This window comes from Idiotropiscis lumnitzeri, chromosome 8 (assembly GCF_059441095.1).
Source record: "Idiotropiscis lumnitzeri isolate Australia: NSW breed Sydney's pygmy pipehorse chromosome 8, RoL_Ilum_1.0, whole genome shotgun sequence".
NCBI classification, from domain to species: Eukaryota; Metazoa; Chordata; class Actinopteri; order Syngnathiformes; family Syngnathidae; genus Idiotropiscis; species Idiotropiscis lumnitzeri.
In genome coordinates this window covers 18,796,590-18,814,633 of record NC_142398.1, presented here as the reverse complement: position 1 = coordinate 18,814,633, position 18,044 = coordinate 18,796,590, and the positions used below count along the sequence as shown (strand labels likewise).

At 40.1% G+C, this 18,044-nt stretch overlaps 2 protein-coding genes across 3 annotated transcripts in view; one reads left to right on the top strand and one right to left on the bottom strand.

Moving 5' to 3' along the window:
• Positions 1–1,128: 1,128 nt before the first annotated feature.
• On the bottom strand, positions 1,129–5,371 carry sstr5 (somatostatin receptor 5). Of its 2 annotated transcripts, XM_088302695.1 has the most exons (6): positions 4,751–5,371; positions 4,427–4,672; positions 2,996–3,136; positions 2,640–2,912; positions 1,982–2,131; positions 1,129–1,785 (listed from the first exon to the last, which is right to left on the bottom strand). In XM_088302695.1, the coding sequence occupies exons 1-6, from the start codon at positions 4,952–4,954 to the stop codon at positions 1,597–1,599; spliced, it is 1,203 nt and encodes a 400-aa protein (XP_088158821.1). In that variant the 5' UTR covers positions 4,955–5,371; the 3' UTR covers positions 1,129–1,596. The 2 variants fall into 2 exon arrangements, with proteins under 2 accessions (XP_088158821.1, XP_088158820.1); XM_088302694.1 differs by having other exon boundaries at positions 4,427–5,371.
• A 3,611-nt stretch (positions 5,372–8,982) lies between these two features.
• Positions 8,983–18,044, top strand: part of pkd1a (polycystic kidney disease 1a) — a 51,203-nt gene continuing 42,141 nt past the window's right edge. Inside the window, exon 1 of the mRNA XM_088303665.1 lies at positions 8,983–9,477. Coding sequence (XP_088159791.1) covers positions 9,203–9,477 — 275 coding nt within the window. The 5' untranslated portion in view covers positions 8,983–9,202. The remainder of the gene's footprint in view (positions 9,478–18,044) is intronic.

Here is an 18,044-nt window from a genome sequence, read left to right as displayed (position 1 = left end):
CAAATTATCTCTAATCTGGGTAATCCGGTTATCACTTGAGTCCATCCAACTGGACCTTGTCAATTATGGTCCATCCCATAATCCCTCCATTATCTCTCACGTATCTTGTGACAATTATCCGATAGTCAACAAGAGCAGTGGGAACTTTCACCTTTTGTACCTCGTAGTGTGTGCCATCCATCCATTATCTGTACGGCTTGTCCTCACAAGGGTCGCTGGAGCCTATCCCAGCTATCTTCGGAGAGTAGGCGGGGGGGGGACACCCTAAAGTGGTTGCCAGCCAATCGCGGGGCACACGTCCGCACTCACACTCATACCTCGGGGCAATTGAGAGTATCCAATCAACCTGCCATGCATGTTTTTGGAATGTGGAGCCGAAATCGATCTCACGACCTCTGCACTGTGAGGCCATTTTGCTAATCAGGCATCCACTGTGTCGTTCTTATTGTTTTTAACGACACATTTATCTTATTGGGAGTGTTTATTGTCAAGCTGACATTAATGAAATGTATTTTAAAACATAAGAATATAAAAGTAAAACCTTCTTTAAAAAAATAAAAATCTGACCAAAATACAGCGTAACTTTTCTTTAAAACAAACTACAGCATTAAATGTACATTCCTTAGTAATTGTATTGTGTGCTGTCTCGTAGCAATTTGTAATGTCGTTTATTGGCCACTAGGGGGAAGCAGTCAGCCAAGTCAGTGAGGCGAAGCTCAGCACTTGCATGCATTCCGCGGCAGTTTTACCACGTGATGAGCGAAAGTACCAAGCTGAAATGTCTCTTTCATTGCCGCAGCTTTTTATTTTCAAGGAAACAAAAAACAACACAAAGACATTTGGACGATCACAAAACTATTATGTATTTTGGTTTCCGATAACATTTATAAATACATTTCAAATAAAACAACATGTTAGTCACGATTTTTATGTATATAGTCTAAAGTAGAAAACATTTGTAATATGCTTTTCACACACATTACTTCCATTCACTGTTGTTTTGGTTTCCTTCTTTTACAATACTTATATATACATATATATTAGGGATGCGCTAAAGACAATTTTCTGGGCAATCATGAGCTATAAAAAAAAACTCACCTGTTGATCCCCATTTTTGCCCAATTCTGATTTATTTTCATACCAAACAGCTTACACCTTCGTTGTTCCAACCTTGATTATTGTAAAACAACGAATGATACCTCTAAAACAAAACAATACAAGCGGGTTGTTTCAACTCCACATGAAGTAGTTGTCTTTCTCAAAATAGAAAAGCTTGGTAGTCTGCCGAGGAAGCGAGGAATCAGTCGATCACATATCCTCCAAATTAAGGAACTCGATCCTGGCTCATCAAATTTATAGTAAGTAATGTAGTAGTAAGTAAAATCATTGAATTGCATCCGTGCATGAATTATATTAATAAACACACAGTCAACTCCAAACATTTTCTGCAAATAACAAAGAGAAAGAAAGATGTTAGCCAAAGAAAAGCACCTTTACAAATTATACAAAAGAAAACATCAACAATGTACCATATCAATTTTTTGTACATTTGATTTTTTTTTTTCTTTCTAAAACAGGGCACAGGGGTCATATTCGCTATGAGACGCCAGGCACTGTAGTTCCTGTTGTAATAGCGGGAATTTCAGCCGCAGTGCTCATGGAGGTTGCTGTCGTGCTCCTGGGAAATTGCGAGACCGTGGAGCAAGACTGTTTGCATGCTGAGTCGCAGCAGTGGAAGTCAGCAGCTGTGTGAGAAATCTGGAAGCCCGAAGGCTGAGGAAAGATCTTCAACAAGGGGAAAGAGCGAAAATGTCGTTGAAGAAACAGTGCTCACGATGAATGCATCAACATGAAAATGGCCACATTAGATTAAGAGGTTGGTGGAATATATTGCAGTTGAAGCATCAGAGATTATTATCATCCTCCAATAACTAGCTGAGTCGCAAATATGCAGATAAAAAAAAACTGTATTCTAACATACCTGGCTGCTCTGGGCGTGATAAGACACCTGGTGTTTAGGAGAGTAAGGGGCACATTCCGTTGGCATTGACCTCACGATGCGACGAGCGCTGGGGTCACCGGCATCATCCACACCATTGCCCTTGCAACTCAACCTCTTCACACACAGCACCTGCAATGACAGTTTGTTAAAAACTCAACCTCATCCAGAGATGCCACACGATCCCAAAAAATGGGATGCTGGGATGGGTGAGGGACTTAAAGACCCACTATGAAGAGAACCACTTTTGAACAGCGTTTTTTATTCTAGTAAGGGACGATTATTGGCGCCGATATTTGGCTTTTTGCCGATAATCGGCATTGGCCTTTTTAATAACTTTCAAGGCCGATAAATTAAAAGCTGGTTTATTTTGGCTCGTCGGAGCAAACTTCTCTCTCTCTCTCTCTCTCTCTCTCTCTCTCTCTCTGTCTCTCTGTTGTGCTGGTGGCCCTGCCTGCAGAAGCAGATTGGCCCCGTCCCTGGTGAGAGGCTCAAGGCAAGCATGGGCAATACACCCGACGGCTCAGTGCCTGTACATCAGGGTTCATCCCGCTAAACGAGACGGTAGCCACTGACGTGCCCCATTCAAATTATTCTACGTAGATTTTAATGTTGGCTGTAAACTAACTACTCAATATACCTTTTTGAAGCTCTGTTTGAAGTTGTCACAGAGGAAACCATAGAGCAGAGGGTTGGCGCAGGAGTTGGCATATGACAGGATGACCGCAAAGAAGTATATTCCCGCAGTAGCGCTGGACTCAGGGATGATGACCACGAGGTTGATGATGTTGATGATGAAGAACGGCAGCCAGCAGAGTACAAACACCACCACGATAACCACCACCATCCGTGTCACCTTACGCTCGGAACGCCGTCGCGAGGTGAAGCCCGCCCGCACTCCCGAGGACTTCACCTGCAGGAAAATCAATACAAATGGAGGGATGTGATGAACAAGAGCGCACACACACACACACACACACACACGCGTGCACGCACCTTGATTACTATCAGCAGGTAGCAGAGGCAGATGATGAGCAGGGGTCCAAAGAAGCCCACCGTGGTGGTGTAGAGAATGAAGGCAGTTGACCACACGTCTGTTGGCTCTGGCCAAATCATGTTGCATGAGTTAAATGTGTCCTAAAGGGACATTTCAGAACCAGATACATGAACTTTGGCAAGTGAGATAAGAGAAAATCATCAATTTAGTCGTCTTTTTTGGGGAATTTTTTTTCCAGACAAAATTTAATTCAGAAATACAATATAGTTCCAGTAAAGTTGAGACATTGTGTAAAATATACATAAAATAGAATACAATGATTTGCACATTTTAAGTAACCTATATTATATTGAACACTTTGCGAAGACAAGAAATTGAATGTGACTGCATCACATTCATTTTCTTTTAACAATACTCATGAAGTTGTTGGGAACCGAGGACACTAATTGTTGAAGCTTTGTTGATTGCTCAACTTTCCGGGGTGTCCATTGACGTATTTTAATATATTTTTATTTAATTTCCTACACATTTTCAAAGAGGGACAGGTCTGGACTGCTGGCAGGCCAGTCTAGTGCTCCATCTCATTTACTATAAAGCCACACTGTTGTAACACAACAAAAAAGTGGCTTGGAATCCTCTTGCTGTTGCGTTTGTGGAATATGAGTCAAGCAGTAAAATTCACATAATTTGTACATCCCACTCCTAGGTGAAATTTACTGTCAAACTAACCATAAAACAAATGCGATAGCCTTTTAGTCCACGAGCACCATGCTAATAATGAATATGTTGTGGCGCTTTCACCATTTAAGCAAGGGATTCAACACAAATGTGCAGCAAGTTATAGGAATGCGTGCACACAGACATTCAAACTCACAGTCATAATATATTCTTTATCCTCTGTAAAGCGTGGCTAAAACCGCTCTCTGGAGCTCAGAGTTGAGACGTCTCAATAGCCAATTTATCTGTCTGTCCTATACTGCACCCAGCTGGCCAAGAATGGAACACCAGAATGTGCAGTCATTTGCCCATCGGGACCAAAACGGTTAATGGTATTTCCCAGTCCAGTGAGAAAATATTCGAGATACAAGGGTACAATCAGGTAATCAAACACGAATTTAAATGTGGCACATGGCAATAAACTGTCGTGAAAACGTTGAAAAAAATATATCTGTGATAAAATTTAATTAAAGTTCAAATTTTTAGCAAGGAAGCCATCAACAAAACCACACCCCAAAAAAACGATCTAAAACTTATTTGGTTTGTCATCGAGGAAGGGAAGATGGAGGGGGGGGGGGGCATTAAATTATTTTTTAGGAATCGTTTTTATTAAAAAAAAAAAAAAAACGCAGTTTCCTTTTGTCTCATTTTTTTTAAACTTCTTCTTGATGATCTCCAATTCCGGAATGATATAAAACCAGTGTGATACATACCTGCACATCAGAGAAGATGACCACAGGTAGGACCACCACAAAAGAGACAGCCCACACTGCGGCGCTCACCGCCTTGGCCACGCGTGGATTCCTCCACTTGGACCCTCGGATCGGGTGCACCACAGCTAAGTAGCGGTCAATGGACATGACGGTGAGGCAGAAAATCGACGTGAACTGGTTCATGGAGTCCGCGGTCATGACGAGCCGACACAGGAACGACCCAAATGGCCAGTAGGAGAGCACATTCTGCGTGGTGAGGAAAGGCAGCCCGATGATGTAGAGCTCGTCGGCGACAGCCAAGTTGAGGATGTAAATGTTGGTCACCGTTTTCATGTTGGCGTAGCGCAGCACCACGTAGATGGCCAGACTGTTGCCGGCCAATCCCACCACGAAGACGGTGATGGAGATGACCGCCGTCAGCAGGGTGCTGCTCCCCTGGAAGGGGACACTCTGTGTCAACTCGTTGGAAGAGCCGTTGGCGAGGGCAGAAGTTGGAGACGAACAATTGAGCGCATCCACTTGTTCCATAATCGAGTTCACAATAGGCTGATTTTCAACACGAAGACTTTTTTTTGGGCGCGAAATAATCTCAGTTTGAGACGGTTTAGCGCATGGGAGGTTTCTGTTGCGCGCACTAATCGGAGCCTGTAGAGTCTTCCAATGTGATGCAAAATAGGCGAGCGCCTATTTACAAGCAACACGTATCTTCTCTCACGAGCCACAATCCACCTTGTCTTCGTTTCTTGACAATTTGATGACTGACGCTGCTTCTGCTGTGCGTCAAGGTCAGAGTGAGTGCCTTTTAGGCGCGGGACAACTTGAATTATGGATTCTGACGGGTTGCAAATTGCATCCGAGTAATGTTAAACGGACTGTCACTGGTCTATCGTCGAATCTCGAAGCGCTTCGTTTACATTCTGATGACGTAGCATCGGGAGAAACTGGGGGTTCGGTATCCTTGCGCAAGGACACTTCGACATAGCCACATTGGACGAGGATCGAACCCGCAACCTTTGAGTTGAGGAGAATGGACACACCAAAAAAATGTATGAAAAACAAGTACAAAACCGGAAAAAGTATTAGTAACACAAGTAAGTATATAAGTATAAAAAATTCAGTTTAAGAATAGAAATAATCACAAATATTCTGCTCTCCCCTATTTACATATACCAGATCATTTTCATGTTTGAAGGAATTTCTTTCCCAGATAATTTGATCAATAATGACAAAGGTATGCACCACCGAATTTCAAATTAAAATCAAATTAATTTAATTCATGCAAGTGTTGTATGTTATTGGTATCATTTTTGTCCCAAGAAATAATGTAGTTCACACCTTTAATGCCAAAATGTTTTGGGATTTTTCACCTATTGCTTAATACCTTTTATATGAAAACTGTACGAGCATTCTCTTTCGATTCTATTCCAGGTAGTCACGTTCCTGAAGCTGTCATTCCCAATAATGCCACTGGGGGGAGCCTCGTGTAAAAATAAAGAAATAAAAAAGTAAGTCCAATTGATTTACAGTATCTAGCCCATTATCACCAAATAGTCTCAAAGGCATTCACCGGACAAATATTGACAAATATTAACATGATCTAAACCCCTCAAGAGGGCAATGCCATTATGTTGTTGCAATACACCAGAGATATCTGTCCCCTGGCCCTTGAGTTTGACACCTGTGCTTTATAGGTTTTATTTTGTTACCACAAACAAAACACTATGTACACTGGACTGGTAACCATCCCATTGCAGGAAACATCATCATCATAATCATTCACAGACAATTTAGAGACTTCAATTTATTTTGCATGTATGTTTTATGGAACGTAGGAGGATGCCGGTGTGCAACAACCACACACAAACACAGGAGTGCATGGAAACTCCATAAAAGAAAGCTTGAACTTGGAGTTGAATCTCCAATCTCAGATGTGTAAACCACTCGCCATGTGACCCAAAGGTTTTGTATCATGCACAGTATATTTTGCCGTATTATGTGGAACATTGCAGTATAGCATAAGTGTCTTTTGCCTATTTTTTCGTGACTGTGGCTCGAACCGAATGTTTATTGTTTTTCCCCCCCCATCACCATATTCATTTGTTTCAGTAATGTAAGCTCAATATGACATCTGTCAATGTCAGTCATGTGAATATGTGTACCAAACAAACACACTTCTTTTTTTCGCAGCAGGCATACACGCACACATGAACCGAATAGATAAACAGCTGCAGACAAAACAGATACATCAATATGCTTATACGCTCCTGTAACCAGCACACGTACTATAACCTCCACTTGCACTGCCAGGTGGTCTTTTTTTCTGGTATTTCTTCTCTGCGGGGAACCACAGAGAGCGGAATGCCAACCGCCCGCTTGGTCACAAACTCATCAGACATGCACGCACGCACACTTCGGGCGTGAGAGTTTTTTTGTTTTTTTTCTTGCATCAGGTGGGTTGAGGGGAAAGCGCCTCCTAATAATGTGCTCCCGTGTCCACAACAATCCCCTGGAGTGAAACGATCACACTACGCAAGGGTTGACCTTACTGACCTGTCAAGGGACATTATTGTCCTCTGGGCACCCTTTTTATGCTTTTGCAATTTTCTACCGCAAGGAGGGAAATTAAAGTTGATGTTATTCAAGCTGACATTTTTTCAAATGATATATATATATATATATATATAAATTGAATCTTCCCCCCTACGCACCTGCACGCTGCCTCAGGTCTGTGGACCAAATGCAGAGGACCAAAAAAAAAGTACCTAAACGAGTATTTTATTTTTTTAAATGTTTTTTTTTCTTTTTATAGTCATTACAAATGCTGCATTCCTTTTGCTTCATACAGTATCTCCTTTTGCCCTCCTACTCAGACCCTCCCTCAGTGGAGCCCTCCACCTTCTTCCTGTAGCCCTACAATAACACGTCGAGTGGCCTCAGTAAGTGCTGTTTTCCTGCCCAGACACATGGACCCTCCCCATAACCAAACAGAAGCTAAGCTCATTTTACCTTCACCCGACCCGTCGCGGCAAGACAAATACAAAACAAAATATTTCATGAGTAAGGACAAACTAGTTTATCAGAGCAGCTCCACTAAACCTTTCGATAAAAATAAAATCTACATAATGTGAAATTTTATACAGGAAGCTCATTTTGTTGTTTTGCTTTTTATTATGTTCCCTTAGCATTTAGTTGTTTTGTTTAGTTATTTGCTTTTGTGTTTTTTGACTTACGGTTGTATTTATTATTTTGTTGTATTGTTATCTATGTATGTGTTTGTTTTTTTAATTTGCTGCTGTGTTTCATTTTTGTTGTTGATTTGTGCTGATATGTATTTTTGTGTTTTGCACATCAGGTCTCCCAGAAAGATGTATCTACGCAAAGAAATCCCGGTTTTCACCGCACAGGACAGATGTCGTGCAGGTGAGCGATTTGCTGATGTCAATATGGATTGAGTGACCCATAGTGGCATTGGGGTGATGGAATGGGCAAGTGTAGTTACGGATAACCATCACAGGTGCATGTCATGATGGCGCGTTGGACGCACAGAAATGCTGTGAAGAGATCCTGAGGCTCTTTGTGCTGTTCATTGACAACCATCATCTCATAATGCAGCACGTTCATGCACACGTTGCAACCATCTATTGGAAACTAAAAAACTAAAACTAAAACTATGGAAACAAAAAAAAAATAATTTAACATTTGGATTAGAAAGATTCATCAGATCCACTGATGACATTTGATTAAAAACCGATTAGATGGGGAAAAAATACTCTGAAATGTTAACATTAACATTTACACTTTGAGGTTTTCATGCTTCCTCATGGGTCTTAAAGTCCAGCTATTTTCATTTTGTGTCTGTCTGTCTTTGTTTGATAGTAATAGTGACTAAAACAGATTAAAAAAAACAAAAAGAAACGAGAACCTAAATACACACAGAGCACAATGTTATTGGCTATACCAAAATTAATACAAAACTACCACATGCATTCTACCACTAACTGGATTGTTTATTATCAAATTGATAATTTATATCTAATGTCATCAGAAGGTACGGAATAATATTGACGTACACCTTCATTTCTGGGGATGGAGGAGGCAAATACAACTAAGAGCCTTTCTCTAAATTGGTTTATTGTGATTTTTTTTCTCATTTGTTATTAGTTTTTATATGATTATATCTTATAATTCAGTGCTGTTTCTTTATCTAAAGAGGACATTCGTTATTGTTTTGGTGGGCTGGCCTGGAACAAATAAATGCCATATTAATTCATTTCAATGGGGAAATTAAATATTTGCCTAATCATACATTAATTAATTGTAAATAAATGCATCACTGTTTATACTCTACTGGTGACCTTTGACTTTGTGACTGATTTGATTTTAAAACTTTTTTTTATTGATAAATAATAATGTATAATATTTTGGGCTGAAAAACGCTGGAAAACACTGCTGACGCCACCCAGCGGCGATTTGCGGAACTGCATAATATCGAAAGAGGAGGAGCAGGAGGAGAGAGGAAGTTCCAAAACTTTTTTTTTTCCACCAAGGAAAGAATCCCGAAGACGCTCCGTTAGTTTTTCAGAAGAACGGGAAAAGCAGGGGAAAAAAATCTTTTTGAGGAATACGCGCACCGTTCACCTCGTCCACAACTGGATCCTTCTGAACTCGAGACTCTCCTCACATGAAACCCGAGGCCAAAAAAAAAGAGCATTTGCTTTGGTCCTTTCCAGCTTGCGAGGACTTCAACCATCAGAGGCGATGAGATGTGAGTGAGCTATGCCTTGTGGAAATGGAGCGACTGTAACCAAGCGAAAACATGGCGTCTGCGGGACCAGCTTCTACTTGTTCTCCAGCCTGCTGGTGGCCCTTTGCTGCTGGGAGCCGTGGAGCGTCGGCTCGCAGACGGCCGCCGATAGGAGCTGTTCGCCCTGTCCGGTTAACTGCAGCTGCACGCCGACGGGGCCCCAGCAAAGCTGCGTGGTCAACTGCTCCAACGTCGGCCTGGAGAGGGCACCCGGAGCGGCAGAGATCCCGCTGCTCGCCACTGTGCTGTGAGTCCAATTAACCGCATTTCATACAGTCAGGGGCACTGCTAGGGATTTTGGGCACCATGTAAAGAAATATTACTGCCCCCCCCCCAGTCGGCCATTAGCCCGGTGGAAAATGTTGATAGCATTTTAGATAAAACTATGCATTTTTTAATTTTTTTAAATATTTTTGACGATATCCATATTTGTGAAAACAATGACAGCTACTTGTTAGCATCCGCACAGAAAATATAATGAAATTCATGTAGATTCAATTATTTGCTGAAAGACTGACACCCTATTTCCCTAAATCAATTTCTTTAAATAATTGAACATAAAAGCCTCAAGATTAATTTCCAGAAAATTCTAAACTAGTGATGGGGAAAATGAAGCTTCAAATTTGCTTCATGAACCAGTTGTTGTATTTTTGTGTCCTCTGTAGGTGAAGCTTCATTTACCCATCACTAGCTGTCACTTGTATAGCGTTTTTCTACCAACGGTACTCAAAGCGCTTTACACTATTACCTCAACTACCGACTGATGACATACCGTCTGGAGCAACTGGGGGTTCAGTATCTTGCCCAAGGATACTTCGATATGGTCACTATTGTTGAGAAACGAACACACAACCTCTAGTTTGGGAAATGACTACTCTACCAATGAGCCATGCCGCCCCCAAATACTAAATAACCATTTTCATTCAAATGAAATTCAATTACAATCTGTAGAGGCATTTTGCTTTCTCCGCCTCCACTCACTGTCTGATAACTTGAAAAGTCAGTCTCTGCAGGCTGGAGCAGGTGGACTGAACCATTTGACGTAAATGGAGAACGGGAGGCGTTGAGAAAGTTTCTGAAACAAATACACTTACTATTGCCAATATTGTCAATTTATAATCTCATTAGGGGCCTCTCTGGGCCCCTGTCGATCATGAGCCCCAAGAATCCTTCCCCTTATCCCCCCCTTTTCTGCGCCCCTGCATACAGTATGCTGTCATTTCAACAGGGGAATTCGCTCAGCCACACTATTGCTCACAAGGCAAGCAAAAGCCAACTTTACTCAAACCACATCTAACGTGTTTGCATCATCCATTTCTTTCCCCTAGTCATCATTACCGCCATCAGCATCATGATCATCATATTATTGTTATTATTAACCAATTATTGTCGTTATCAAGAATAAAATGCAATTCCACTAGATGGCAGTAGACGGAATTTAACCAATGTTGCCATTAAAACAACAGAATAAAAAAAACCTTTGTGTTCAATTAAAACTCATTCACTATCAGCTGAGTAAAAAAAAAATGACGTATTTAGCCGTCAATGGTGTTGAATGAGTTAAACAGTCCAAGATTTCACACTAAGTCCATTTTTGAGTAAACTGAGACAAAATTATGATTATTTCAGGATAATTACTTTTTGTGACATTTTTGTTGAGTGGTTTGCCATGAGACTTTTCTAATATATTCTAAAATATTAGCCTTAGCTCAATTAAGGTGTTGACGCATGCACACACTATGTATTCTGGACGGATGGTTTTGTTGAAATTCCAGTGTTACATCAGATTGGAAATTTGTGGCATGGAATTGCATGAAATTAGAATACACATTCTTTTCAAGTAATGTTTTTTTTTTTTTTTTTTTTGCATGTGTGACTGCCTCTATTAGAGATTATGATGCACACATTTTTTTCAAGTGTGTCTTCTTAAAGAGAGTCACCAAAAGTGAAACTGGACTTTATGGTGTCAATCAGCTTGCTGCTCTCCAGCAAGAACATTCTGTTCTGAGCCGACGCAAGCCACATGTTGTCAATTATTTATTTCCCTTCAAACCACCTACTTCTCATTTAACGTGTGCTTGTACCACACAATACAATACAAGCACATATACATTCATGCAGACTTCATTCATCAGGCACCGGAATAAGCCGGATGTAAAAAGTGATTGACTGCGAGCTCTTTGAAACTTTAATCTCTGACTTCCACCTTGCAGTCAGGATGCTTTTAATTAAATGAGTTTATTACTTCTGCATGTGTATGTGTTGAGCATGGACATCCAATGCAAAACTTGGGAAATGAAAATATTAAAATGTTCCATTTTGGTCACGCATAGTTATGAATATAAATACTTGAATTACTAAAAGAGAGAGAAATTGTTGCGCTAAAGCTCATGATGATGCACCTTTGAGTGGGTATATTTATATACAGTGATGGTAAAAAACACACTTGTCAACTGCAAATTTTAATGCAAGATGGCTCAATGCGTCCTTAAAAGTATTTTTGAGGTTTTTTTTTTCTAGTACATAAAGTTTTTGATATATTTTCTTTTTGTTTTTTTAAAAGGGAAGTCAAGTCAAAATTGTTCTTTGCAATAATAAGTTCTATGTGGCCCCTGTAGTCTAAACACGGCATTCTGAGGCGGGCGCATGTGACCCTGAGCAACATGCTTTTTTTTTTTTTCCCGACATACTACATCGTTTTTTATCCAACGTAGAATTAGGACATTTTTTGCTTGCTTTCGACTGATAACGATCGCAGTTTACGACCAATCACGGCTCATCTTGCAAACATCACTCGACCAAACTCAGAGGGCAGGTGGGCCGTGATTGGTCATTAATTACCTTGAGACCTGATAAATAAAAAATAAATAGTTACATTTTTTTCTTTTCCCCGATGACTTTCATTGATTGTCAATTAGATGAGAATTTTCTCTATTCTGACCTGCAAACACAAAAAAAAGTAATGTCCTGAATTTTGTTTCTAATTGTAGGCTCCATATACATGTACAAAGCTTTTAGCAAACATGGTAAAATATACTATAAATCATCGTGTGATTTTATTTTCGCATGATTTTTAAATGGGGTTAAGCACGTTTGTCACATATCATTAATTAATTAAAATGTTTTATAAAAAAAAAAAAAACACACAAAAACAGGATCTTTTAGTTCCGGTATTGTGGGTTGATTTTTCAACTGTTAATGTGCTTTGGCTGGTGTGCAGGCTTGAAAACGAGTCCTCGGTGTCCTCAGCCATGCCTGCAATTGTGTGAGGTAGTACATTTGCATAATAGTGCTTTTAACTAATGCTAATATAAGCAGGCCATAAGCATAATGGCAAGGCTTGAAATATTTCTTTGAGGAGCAATTTTTTTGCACGTGAATCCCAGGGACCCCGAGGCAAGGGATAAAGAATTGAAGCTATGACTATATTATGGGAGAGTGTAACGTAGGGCTGCAGCAGCTGTGTAACATTTTAGAATTCAAGTATCCTGAAAATTCCAACGAAAAATCGAGTATTCAGATTAAATATATTTTTGCTAGGTGAAAGAGGCATTATAAATGCAAAAGAGAAAATTTTAATAACGAGCAACCAATTGTTTTATTTTTTTCATATCACGTCTGTTGCGTATTGAAATTGTAGAGACTGTCAACAACAAGCAGTGACAACATTTAAGTAAAAAAAAATTGATAAATATTTGATATGATATGAATTGAATGATGAATAAAGAGGTGGGAGAATCCCAATTCATTGAACTAATTAGGATCATTATCATCTTGAAAATATTTTTATAGCACCCCGTCAATATTGGGGACTGAGGAGAGGTCGCACACGGGCGCACGATCGGGGGTGCAAGGCGATCTCCAAAGGCTGACTATATCATCAAGGGGAGATCTTGCAGTTTACCAACCTGCCAATGTCATTTTTAGTCATCAGCGAGTCTATTTCTGTTTCCTCCATGTCAACCACGGCGTACTCGGGCTGGTAGAGGCTTGTTCCCTCCCACAACGGCGCATACGCCCCGTTAATCCCAATTCTACCTGTGCGAAGGCGAGCAAAATGCCAAAAGGAATCATCACCTATGCGTACAGTTCGACTGTGCTTTGCGCTCGATTTGCGCTGGGAACAAAAAAATGGGCCCTTGGACTCATCTGTTTTGTCAAATCTGCTGCGGTTCAGAGCACTTTGTGGGGTTGCTATGGCAACGATGCATACACACAAAGACACACACTGTACCTCCTCTCCTTTCAGATAAAGTTAGCATAATCACCGTTGAACACACACACACACACACACACGCCCACACACACTCTTTCAAACACAAATATTGAACATATTGACCGCGCGTGAGGGAGTTTATTGTGTTACCATGGCAAGAGTTATTTATGACATCACTAAGTGAAGTGCAGACACTGCAGGGAAAAGAAACATAATCATCTTATCATACAGAATATTGCGTGATTCTACCAGCATCGATTTTATTTTTGCTTTATTACGTCAGACCTGAAAATCATCCATCGAGCCTGACGCTCACTCGTTGTTTATTCATGAGGCTATTTGCGGCGGTAGCAAGACAACTGCTTCCAATATTTTGTTCTTGTGATGAAGCTAATTATGCCATGAGAAGCACAAATCTTTGTCAAGTCTGGATCTTTGAAACAGGTCTCCTAGGTGATGACTCATGAGATGATATTGTCCAGGTGATTTTAGGGTGTTTTTAATGCCTGCAGAAAATCAGTTTTCAAGAATTGCTCGGTGCATAATCAGGGTCATTCTTTTAGAAATGAACACCTTTTCTTTGTTGACTCTTGGGGGGACTAATTAAACAATGAATCAGATTAGAAACATTTATTTAAAAAATATTATTTCAAAATTGGTGGAACAGTGGATATATATATATATATATATATATACAGCAGTAACCAGACAGTTGACTATTTTGTTGAAATATGAAAGGTTTGCTATGCTATAACAATCTCGTTTGTTGTTATGCAGCATAGTTTGGATATGAAGTCACATCCACATTATGTTCTTATGTCATACACTCCCTGCCAAAATTCATAAGCCGCATTTATCAAAACAATTTGAAGCATGACTTACATTTCCAGACACTTTTCCAGCATGCTAAAAAGTCCCTCAGCTATGTTCTAGTGATAGACCGATATAGATTTTTCAGGGCCGATGTCGATTATTAGTAGTCATGGAGGCCAATAACCGATATCTTGAGCCAATATTCATTAGTTGAAAAAAGGAGGAAATGGTGTCAAAATGTTAAAAAATAAAAACTCCAAAACTTCACTTAGTTTAAATGCCTTTAAGCGCATGTTTATTAAACCACTTTAGTTATTTACAACATGTTAAAGATTTTCTAGTAAATAAAAAACTTAATTTTAAAAGTCAAACAAAAAGTGCAAGGAGTTCCCAGTTTCAGCTTGCAAGTCTTATAGTTCAATGAAAACAAACATCTCTTTAAAGTTTACTATGGCAAATAATTTTCTATTAGTTGTGAGTTGCTGTAGACTGAGATTTATCAAAATTTTGGCAAAGTCTGGTGTTGTGCATCTGACTCGAGGTGAATAAGCAAACAGACGGCTTACTGCTGATTGGCTGCTACCCACTGCACAAGGAGCCAATCAGATGATGCTGTGGGCGGGCCAATCTGCTTCTACAGGCAGGGCCACCAGCACAGCATCAGTGAGAGAGAAAGAGAGAGAGAGAGAGCTTATAAATTATCAAGTTTGAAAGTTATTCTAAAGGCCAATGCCGATAATCGGCAAAATCCCAAATATCTGCCCCGATAATCGGCCCGGCCAATAATCGGTCTATCACTATTATGTTGTCATGTTTTTCAAGAGCCTGATCATACAGTTTTTTTTTATTTTAGCCTTTGCTGTTTTGCACCATTTTCATCTAGTTTGTTATGTGTTTTTCAAGAAGATCTCATCGCTGTATGCTGTTTAAAGTTGTAGGGAGTTTGTATTTTTATTTTCTTTCACCAGAAGCACTGTGCGCCGAAACCTATTTTCTTATACAGTACTTTATTACTGCGGTACAGCCTGACACGGTTTCATTTACCAGAAACGTTGTCCAATGAGCACATGACTGCGGTGCAGTTTTTTTTTTCATTCTTCCTGCACGCGTTGACGACATGGTCATTATGTGTGTGTGTATGCGTATGTGCATGTGCGCGTGTAAGGCTTTATTGGAGTGAGTGTGTTAAACCGCTGCACACAGCTGCCCAATGTCTTCCAGCTGGATACCAGACAAGGCAGACAGCAGCAGCTGGAAAAATGGACAGAATGTTCTGAAGGAGCGGAGAGTGTTTGTGACCTAACCAGGCTGTTGAATTAAACATTAAGACGTTTTAGACCAAACGTCTTCAATCAGCGTCCTCCGAGTTCCTCCCCATGCAGACGAGTCATCTAGGACTCGATACAAAAATCCCTTCCATTGGAAATTGGGTGTGAATGAGAGGCATACCAAAAAAAATAAAATAAAAACAAAGACAAAGAAGAAACACAAAAATTGACAATGCTCACATATGAATTTAATTTGTTACATGACCAAGCTCTTAAATCAGTTTACTTGTTTCTTGATTTGTAATGTAGTTAAATTTGGTAATTCTTACTTCTTCTTATTTATTTTTAAAAGTAGGGCTGTTGATTATTTTTTTTTATTAACTGAGTTACACGTATATTTTTAAAAATGAATTTTCATCCCTTTATTTAAAAAGGATATTCATTCAAATAGCAGCAAATGCAAAAATGTGAATTAATTCTGATTAATTCACTGGTTTGGTCCATAACATGTCAGAAAATTCCCCAAAATATTGATCACTGTTTTCCAAAGTAAAAACAGATCCAAATATATTTTTAAAAAAAAAGAGAAAATCTGGGATTATTTACTGTTGATATGTTAATAGTAAAAAAAAATTCCCAAAATTTGTACAATTTGAAATTCAATAATGACTCTAAACCATTCATCGGTTCTCAAAATTAAATATTGATTAATTTGATAGTTGATTAGTTGTTGATTAATTAAGCCATAAAAAATGCTTAAAGGGTCAAATAAAATGTATGCGTCATCACTAGTCAAAACGTGGCATTTTGATTAATATTGCGTTTGCAGAATATGTGTTAAGCAACAAAATCAACCCATTTCAGCCATCTCAGGGGGCGGCCATTTTGTCACTTCTGTTGCCCAACAATGACATCACAGTTGCTCAGGGCTCAAGTAATGACCAATCACGGTTCACCTGTTTTCTGAAGATGAGCAACTATGATGTCATTGTCAGCCAACAAAAGTGACAAAATGGCCGCCCTGTGAAATGGCTGAAAAAGTCACCAGAATGCCATTTATTGACTTGTGCTCCTGCATAGAACATATTCTTGTAAAGAATTTTTTTGGGTTACTTCCCCTTTAATACAAGGTAAAGCAGGGATGTGAATGATAAAAAAAAAAAAAACGAATACATACAACATGCCCTAATTAGCTCCACAATCACGCTATAATCAATCCTTTAGATCTCCTTCACACCCGATTCCTCTTCACTCTTAACTTCATTATCCTTGAATGTCACATTCATTAAATGCCTTAAAGCAGCCGGGACACCGAATAACAAGGAGGACAGAAAGAAAGGGTGAGGCAGCAATAAATGGAAGGATGGATGAAAGCGACCACAGAGCAGTCTGTGTTTAGTGGGTTAGTGGAGCGCTGGTCTCCGCTCTCGGAGACTTTGACCACTCCGCCACCCCCGATGCAGAAAATCTGATCTCTTCTATGACCAAACCCGCTGCACATATTCAAGACTGCGGCTTTCTTTTATTTAGTCTCTGTCATTTAAACTCCCATTAGGAGAATTCTCTCCTCTCTTTTCCACTATTCATATTCGTTTTCCTGTGAGTGCGTGTGTGTGTGTGTGTGTGTGTGTGTGTGTCAGCGCTCCCATCCACCAACTCAGAATAAGTGGCACCAGACAGGCCATATAAGGACTGGTTAGATCATTGGCCACACCGTTAGTAAAACAGAACCATATGTGTGCCGTGGGTGTTTGTGAGCAGCACTATAGCTCGAGTATGCCTTTGCAGCGCGCGCGGGTCTAATTAAAACCACGTGTGACGAAAGGTAGCCGAGAGAACAGGAGCCCGTTGCTAATAGACTGAAGGTCATGTTATATGGCTATGACAAGCGCACTGTCTCTCTCTCTCTTTTTTTATGTCTCGTCCAAGCAGTCTTCCCACTATAACGGAAGGTGAGAAAGAACTTTCCCAGTACGAGGCAGTCTCCAACGCATACACCTGTCGTGGGGGGTGGGGGGGCGAATTACGTAAGGCGAGGTGTCAGCCTAATGTGCAAACTATCAGCTCGTAGATCAAGCGTCTTTTACGCTCCCTTGTTTTATCGGCTGATGACTTTAGCAGAGGAGAAGGCTCTCTTGCGCTCCATCTTTCTTACACAGCTAGTCTGGAATGTACAGATGTTTCCTTTTGGGAATGGGCGTCCTGCTCGGTTCACACACACTAGAAAGAGAGTGAGCAAGGGGGTGCGTTCCCATACACTCAAACTCCCGTTTGCAGTTTTTTTTTTTTTAAACACCCCCTGAGGTGATATTAGTGTCTACTGTGCACATAATGAGTGTGGAACATGTTTGGCACAATATTCTCTTTATTTTAGTTACTCATGGAAGTTCGGGCAAACTTGTCTTGCAATCACACTCTCATGTCCTCTCACAACCTTGAGCTCGAGCTCTATTTTCTTCTTTGTTTAACCGACCTCACGTGCAGCTTGGGCTTTAACTGCGAATGAAGTCACTTAAC